We start from the raw sequence: 9,452 nt of genomic DNA on the forward strand, positions 1-9,452 counted from the left end.
ATATATTATTATATTAAATGCAGTATAATTATATTTTCTATCCCAATTAGATAAATGTCTTATAAACAATACTTCCTATATGAAGTAATTATTACCATTGTTTCGACAAAATGAAATATAAACGTTTTTAAATATAGATAAATAAAGTTAGTATTTTAAAGTTTATGTATACGTGTTTGTAACAGAAGATTAAATTGTAATTACGTAAATGTATTTAAACGATTTACCATTTAAGATAAGATAAGAAAATGTTTCATTATAGCAACGAATTGAATAGTTTTATTATGATGACCGAAAAAATACATGTATAATCTAAAGTTGTTAGCATATATATTATTATTATTATCTAACATATGTGTGTATAAGTGTGGGCGGTGCGGAGGTGTTAGCACGCGCGCATGTTTAATTCACGAATGTATGTGTGTTATTTCAATTCGTACTATTTCACTTGATTTTACGTTCACTTATGCAATCGTGTAAGAAACTTCATTTCGTAGTTTTACATTCACCGAGCCAGATCACACGTCGAAAGTTATTTAAATTCGATTGCTAGTGCGGAGAAATTTATTTAACAGACAGACAGTTCGATTTAACTATCTATTCAATGTAGAAACACCGGTACGCGTCTGTACTAACTTTCGATTACACTAACATAAGTCGAGGAAGTATTTCGAATAGTTTTAACGAGTCTTCGAAACGACTTCATACTTTATGGTATTACTGATAAAAAAATATTTACATACGCGTACGAGAATAGCAATTTTGCTCATAACATTATTATTAATTCCGACTAATAAATTTATAACATAATCATGAACAAATGTAAATGAATATTAATATACTATAAGTATAACTTTGATGTTGTATATATTTTGTATACATGTGAATTATACTATACAGGATGTCTTGAGGTTTATTGGCTTAACTGTGGGAACATATTCTATAAATAGAAACTTTAAAAAGAATTTTATCTCAAGTTCGATTAGAAACACTTTATGAAATAAAGTAAAAAAAATGAAATTTAAATGGATGAAAGCAAATTACTTGGAAGAATAGTATCATATAGTTTTCTATTTATTAATACTTATTATCATCAATTATGCAATTTGGGTTAATTACGATTTACAAATGAATATCGTGATAATTTTTCAGCCCTGGGATAATGAAAATAATATTCGATGAAAATCCTACATAAACCATACGATTTACTTTATTTTAACTGAAAGTATCACGAGATACGATTTGGAGAATCAACAATGCGAGTTGATGAAAGATTTTTGTATTGTTACTCAACTATTCAAAAATTACATCCAATAGATTACAGGAAATCAATTGATTTTTGTAATTGATATGTGAATGCTGCAGAAAAGGACAATTTTTTCTTATTAAAGATATTACGAATAAATGTTAAACAATTTTTACAATTCAATTCTCAAAATAATTATTTTTGAGCCTATAATAATCCACATTCCATCAAACGTAAAAACTCATAACACAAATTTCGGGGTGTAACGTTTATAATAAAATATATATATCATAATTTAAATAGATAATATAATATTATAAATATTATACAATACTTGCAATAATACTAATTTACTTAATATTATATTATTATTGTTATTATCATAAATCCCGCCAATGTTCCTGTCATTGAACAAGATCCTAATATTATTATACCAATATGATATTAAAATTATTAAACCAATAAAACAATATATCATACTAACGAATATACCATAATTCGCAAATGAACCTTTTATAATTTCCTCAACAAAAATTAGGTTACATAGAAATTAAAAAAAAAAAAAAAAGCAACAAAAAAATACAATTAATTACTAATATATAAATCTCTTGTCAAATAATTCCTCAATGAAAAATTATTAATAAAATATTTTTTTTTAAACGCGTATCAACAATAAAAGAATATTATTATAAGCATCGATCGATCGAGTCTAACGCGTAGCGTTACATAAAACCCGTTTAAGCTGTTGGGCCTGGCACGAAGCAACAACGACGACGACGACAACTACGACGACACGGTCGATGTTCGTGCGTTCGAAGGTTCGAATCAGTAGAAGAACGAAAGCGAAGATGGTATCTCTCTGGTTATGCACTAAAAGGAAAGAAAGAGAGAGAAAGACACACACAGATAGGTGGGGTGGGGATACGGGGACTTACGGAGGTGTGGTGGGGAGGATACGGAGACTCAAGGAGGTGTGGTGGGGGATACGAAGACTCAAGGAGGTGTGGTGGGGAGGATACGGTGACTCAAGGAGGTGTGGTGGGGGATACGAAGACTCAAGGAGGTGTAGTAGGGATAAGGGGATTTAAAGAGGTGGGGTGGGGGCTGGCGGGGCCTGTGGAAGGAGAAGAAACGAGCTTTACCTTGACCGTTGGAGTGATTTTGTTGCGGCGACTGCGGCTGGCCCTGCGTCAGTATAATTTGACTTTCGAGCTGCTGGAGCTCAGCTTGGAGCTCGTTCAGCTTGCTGTTGGCCTTCTTCACGATTGTCGCGACATCCGAGAGTGCCTTGCGATCGGTAGCAACCTCTCGAAGTTTCTCAGCTCCGGCTTTTATTTTTAATTCCTAAACAAATAATAAAGAGACAATATTTTAGATTAATAATAAAAATACGTTAACAATGTTATAATAGTATAATATTAATATTGGAGTATAAGTATAGTAATGTTTGATCACATCGAGAATATTCGTATCGTTTTTTTTCTATCTAGGTTTTGGTTAAATTATTTTTCGTATTGATTCAAACGTCACTAGTTTATCTTGATCATTTATACTAATTCATGTTATAGTTTTAGTTAATCGTTTGGTATAAGAATATACCTTTAATATGTTGAAGATTATAGGAATAATCAAACAAGGAAAATAAAATAGACTGCAGGAAAGATAATGAAAGATTTAAATGATGTTATAAAAAATGTTAGGTTACCAAGAAAATTCATGGCATTATATTTTATGTTTCTTTCCAAATAATTTATTTCTATCGATAATAAAACACAATTTTCTTGATTACTTTATTCATTAAGTTATAATTTTGGTAAACAATCCTGTACAGGAGTTACCCCTATTTGTCGAGTATCATGAGGAAATAATGATAATGATTTTTATTTTTTTATAAATAAACACTGAACTTTTATTTATTTGATCAGTAGTATATAAAATAAATTATAGAAGATTAGAAAAATTGCGTTCAATATATTAGGTTACTAATTGTAAATACGAAATGTCCGATTTTTAATTAATTGTAGGAGTAAATCTGACAAGAAGTAATAAAACGATTCATACTAATTATGTCCTAATAAATAATCATTTGTTGATATTTATAATTTTAGTAGAGTTGCATCAGAATTCTATCAAAATTGCATTAGGATTGCAAAGTGATGTTTTATTACAAATTCTAACAATTTATTTAAAAAATACCGATCCAATTAATAACAACCTATTAATAGTAACACTTATAGTTGCATCAGAATTCTATCAGGATTGCATTAAGATTGCAAAGTAATATTCTATTATAATTACTAACAATTTACTTAAAATACTAATCCAATTTTACTCGTAACCCCATTAATAGTAACTTATAATCAGAATTACATCAGAATTGCATTAGGATTGTAAAGTAACATTATAAATGCTAACAATTTACTTAAAATACTGATCCAATTAATAGTACTAACCCATTAATAGTAACTTATAGTTGCATCAGAATTACATCAGGATTGTATTAAGATTTCAAAAAGTAATATTTTATTATAAATATAATGTTAACAATTTATTGTGTGAAAATACTGACCCAATTAATAGTAACCTACAATTACATCAGAATAATGTCAGAATTCGATTAGGATTGTAAAGTGATAATATTTTTTTTGGTAATAAATACTGACAATTTATTTAAAACATTAATCTAATTAACAGTAACCTATATATTTACACAGACATTTATTAATTATTCTTTATTATATAATAATTAATACAAACACGAGATAAATTTGAAACGTACGGTAGCTTTTACTCAAAAATTCTTACAAACTCGTTGAGTTCAGTTATGATCGATCTATTATTCGCTCGAATGCGCTTTCATCTTTCAACTAAATAACTTCCTCCGGCGTGAACTAAATGGAACGTAAAATTACACTATCCAGTATCGCTTTATTTCTTACCTTTCTATTTTATTTCTTTTCTTTTCTTATATATATATATATATATTTTCTGTTATTTTCTTCTATTTTCTCCGTGGTGTTTTAACAGAAGAAACACGTCTCTCAAAAGATGCTAAGCTAATCGATCACAAAACTTGCTTGCTTGCTTGCTTGCTACTCGTCGTTAAAAGTAACGGCTTGTACTCGAACGGGTGGGTTAACGGAAGTAACTTTACAAAAACATTGCTAATCTTTATTTTTATAACTATAGACCAGTCATACTCAACCGCGAGCCCTGGCACGTCAGTCAAATATTTCCTTTTTTCTCATTCTTGTGTATTTTTCTGTGTTGTTTAACCCTCTACGGGAACCCGTGTAACATTTAGGTCATCTACTAATTTTTCTACATTTTATTTAATAATTTTAGTTTTTTTTTCTAATGATATGGCGTATATAGATATACATCCTAATTCTATAATGTCTTCGAGACAACCAATACCAATATTAATGATGATTGTTAGTACCATCAACCTGAAATAATAAAATAAATGATGTGCAAATTGTTTGCAGTAAAAGCAAACGACACCATTTGTTCCAATTGATAATATTTGTGCTTCTTTGTGTTCGGGTGTTTACCGAACAAAAAATAATCTATATATTACCGGCAATGTTAGAAAAGCCAGCATTCTACAGAATGCCTGGTGTTTTTAAGCAATGTACGAAATATATGAATTATTATATACTTTTTCTAGGAATTCTATAGAATGACAAATGTTATTTATGAACAAAGTATAAAAAAAGATTCTGATAAGGTTATTATATAAATGATGTTCATTACACAAAAATACAAATGTTATTCTGAAAATATAAATATTAAATATATAATATAAAAATAATAATAATAATATATAATATATGTGGGAGATTGGCAGGGTTGTGGGTTGATATAATTAATAAAGAATTGATTAACATTAACATAAGTATAACAGTGTGATTTAAGGGGGAAATAAGTGTAGAGGCTTCAACAAATTTTTTTTTTTTTTTGTAAATCGCTTGTAAAACTATTTAAAAATATATTTTTAAAATTTCAAGTCAAAATTGGAATTCGTTCAAAAGTTATAAGCGAATAAGTGAGCGTCCGTCATTTAAATGTCGGAACGTGTGACATGTAATACGGTCGAGCTTTTTTCAAACACATTTTTCTCGAAACAACTTTTTTCAGATTTGTTTACACTCTAGATTAAAAAGTTTTCAAGCAATCATTTTGAAATTTTTAGCATGATTTTTCTCTATACAAATACGTTTTATTTGAACTAAAATTCTAAACAGTATCCTTGTTAAAAGTATTTTTTTATTGTAAAAAAAAAGGTACGAAAAAATGGCAAAAAATCATATTTTATGTTCACACCCATCTAAAAATTCTAATGTTCAATTTTTTTAAGGAAAGTGTGGTTCACATGGAAGAGACACATAAAACAAAAAAAAAGAAATTCTCTTTGTGATTAAGTTATGATAAAAATTGCGGCTTCCAAAATGTACACTTAAAAATTTCGGAATATGTTCTCAAATATATGTGTAAAATGACCCTATAATATTAATAAATAACATAAATTCTTAATACGTTAAAAAAATTTATGAAAAATCACAATGAAAACTTCGTTTTACACCTACTTCCCTCCTTAATTTGTATTTGTATATACAAAACATTGTATATAAAAAACGGTTAGGTTGTATACAGTGTATTTTGTTTATATACATGACCGTACTGTTGTAAAAGCGATCTGCGTGTTGCGTGTGTGTGATCGGCGCACCAACGTGCGTGTATGCGTGGTATCTTGTACGTGTGAGTATTATTCTATCTTTAACATAATATAAAGAAATAATAAAACATCAAAATAAAAATGTTATATTCTCTGAAAAAATAAATATTAAATATATGATATAAATATTTTGTATATAGCCATCGAAATAAAATTCTTTTTCAAATAATGTTAATAATATCAAGTTTGCATCACTATAGAGAAAAAAAAAAATACGAAACCACTCAGAAATCTAAAATACAAGGATTTAATGGATTTATTACTTTATACACCATCACCTGCACATCACAGTTATTTTAAATCCCTTCAGCATACACAAATTGAAAACTGAATAATTCATCTATCTATATATATTTCCGAAATGTTTTAACCCCTGGTTTTGAGAAAAGAAAGAAATTTCAAAGGAAGCATTTAGCAAACCAAAGTTAAATAAAACGTGTTAAAGCGCACCAAGCTCGGTTTTTCGTATAGCACATATGTACGTTTGTATAACATCCGTTTATTTTCTTTCAAATTTTTCAAAGAGATTATTTATTGGGGTTTTCTGCAGTAAAAATAATAATCAAAATAACATTAAAATAAACCGCAACCCTATTATTTCAGAAAATGGGCTAGCTTCGCTAGTAATTAGTAAAACAATATTAATTTTAATGTAGAAAAAAAATTATTTAACCCAAAGAATAAGAGTTGAATATATTTTTTTAGATTTTATAACATAAAAGTATATACGTTTATTTTGTATTTCAAGCAAAATTTACTTTTCCTATGGATTTGTGCTTTCTTAAGAATTGAAAATGTCATTTAATTGATTTAGAAAGTGACTTAAATTTAATCATAGTCATCAAAAACATATTATTTCTTAAATAATGTTAATTAAAACCCAAAAACATTATTCTAATATTCTGTTATCAATATTTTTCAATTTAATCTAACGCAAATCCTTCAATATCTCGATTCGAACATAAATGAACTTACGCCACTTTCGAAATAAACGGCTCATTATTCTGTATTCGGATAAACGATTCATATACGAATTACTCACGTTCAGATAATCGATATTTTACTAACAATTAACACATCCTAGAAATCTTAAACTTCATTTTCATTACTCTTATCGTTATAGAGAAAATATTTTAGATATTATCGAAGTATCGTTATGATTAGTTTATCCATCAGAGATCAGTTGCATGTTGGAAATTATAGTTCACTACAAGTTAAATTACAAGTTACAATTTATAAATAGATGCATTTTACATATAGAGTGGCAACACGATTTCTAGATATTAGGTCAGGGGAAAAAGTTTCTTCGTATTTCCCCTATTGGTAGCTTAAATTTCTCATAACTTTGGTAATAATTAATCCTATCTGACAATTTAATATATAAAATTAAATTAATAAAGTATAGGTATTATATTAAGTTACAAAACATATTATAAATCAATACAAATTGGATAATAAACGTTTGATCGAAAGTATGGTATATATTTAACTATTTTCTAATACTTTATTATAAAAACATAATAAAAAAAATTAGGACAATTTACAACACGGTTTTCATGTTACGCAACTCAATTAATTTAAACAAATCTAATAAAGCACAAATTTCGTTACTTTAATTTCTACCAATTTTTAGGTTTCGTTTACTCCATTTCGATAAAATGTAAAAACAAATGAAACGTGTTATAGGAAGACTTAAAATTCTATACATCATTTTACACATTGTAGAAGAATACATGTAAATATTAATAACCTAAATCATAAATTGATATTACTATCAACGTTCCTTAAATTTATCGAAATCAAAAGTAAACAAACACACACAAATATTGTCAAATTTCTTGATATTAAATTATTTATTCGAAAGTAAATAATAATCCGTCATTTAATAACATTCAAGTGGTAAAAACATTAAGTATCAATGAGAAAAAAAAAAGAAATTAAACACCATCTCTTGATCGTTACTTTTCAAATTTTCAAAATTTCAATTCAATCCGTTATTTGTTCAACAATTTTTGGTACACCCTATATATCAGTATTTTCCATTCGGAAACAGTACGCTGTTGAGAAAATTACTGACGGTGGACAGAAATCGCGCGGTTCGGAGTCTCACAATCAGGTAGAATAAATATAGCGTACGAGTGAGATGGAAGAGGGGGTGGGGATCAAGGGGGAAGGGGGAGGAGATGAAGGAAAAGATGGTGGTGGTGAGAGAGAGAATGAGTGGGAGAATATTGGCGTACGATCGTAGCGAAAACTCGTTTCTACGCGACTCGCAGAAATCGTTTCGGAGTCTTCTTTCAGACCACCCTCATCAAACAACAACCTTTTCATCCAACTTTAGATATTAATCTCATTTATTCTACTTTATATGATTTAACGATACATTCATTAACGAATTTTCTTTTAATATTAGGATATAAACCAAAAGTTCCTGTATTTTTTCTTTACTTTATTAGTATTTTCAAAGTAAATTTTACAAAAACATTTACATTATGCGATTTCAAAGTAAAGTTTCAACACAATAAACTCACGAATTTTTTATTCTAATAATATTAGAAATAAAAAGTATATTATAATACTACAAGACCTTTTTTTGTTTTCATTTGTTATAGAGAATAATGAAGAATATTAAAAGCTGTTCTTTTTATAAAAAAAAAAAAAAAAAAAAAAAAACAAACAAATCAAAATAGAAACTTCTTTATTAATTTAATCTTTTTTAAATCTTCGTCGGAACCATGGGATTTGCTATGTTTCGATAGTTATTTTTATTATTAAAATTAACATTATAAATAAAAAAACAAAGTATATTAAATAATATTTTAGAAACACGTTCTCAAGAGTGGTAATGCATTTGTTTAAGATATTTTTAAAATAAGAATAAGGTTAAAAAAATCAGTCCCCGTGGCGTTAGTAAAATCTATCATGCCAACGGAGGATTCAAAGAAATATGTGAGTTTAACTATCTTCTATATTAATAATTTTTTGTTTTGACTAGCTGTCAAACTCTAAGTGTTGATACTTAAATGTAAGAAAATGGCGGATGATTATTTATATTCAAATCAGAGTTATAAATAATTTAATATATGAAGATATATCAAATTGATTTTTACACCTAATAAATATTAAATATTTATATCTTTATTATTTTTTTTCTTTTACGGATTTGAAGGGTCCTCCATTTCCTTTAAAATTAAACTTTTAAAAATAAGTCTAATAATCTATCTGCATTATGATATTATTCAGTTAAATAATATGAAATAAAACTGCCGTCAACCTACGCTAAAATAGCATCCACATGAAAATAAAGTTAATAAACAAATGACATTATACACAATAAAGAAAAAAATAATGAAACTTAAGACACAAACCAGAGTGGAAATAAATACATTTTTAATAATATAAATATTATAAATACATAAATTATATATTTTTGATACTTCTAAGATATGTTTAAAATATAACAAATTT

General features: G+C 27.4%; 1 protein-coding gene across 5 annotated transcripts in view; it reads right to left on the reverse strand.

The window, feature by feature from the left end:
• Positions 1-9,452, reverse strand: part of LOC106791716 (serine/threonine-protein kinase N) — a 122,687-nt gene that overhangs the window by 61,702 nt on the left and 51,533 nt on the right. For all 5 annotated transcript variants that reach the window (XM_014757575.1, XM_014757578.1, XM_014757581.1 and 2 more), the window contains exon 3: positions 2,389-2,590. In XM_014757575.1, coding sequence (XP_014613061.1) covers positions 2,389-2,590 — 202 coding nt within the window. The remainder of the gene's footprint in view (positions 1-2,388; positions 2,591-9,452) is intronic.

This window comes from Polistes canadensis, unplaced genomic scaffold (genome assembly GCF_001313835.1).
Source record: "Polistes canadensis isolate GaletaPanama2010 unplaced genomic scaffold, ASM131383v1 scaffold_335, whole genome shotgun sequence".
Lineage (NCBI taxonomy): Eukaryota > Metazoa > Arthropoda > Insecta > Hymenoptera > Vespidae > Polistes > Polistes canadensis.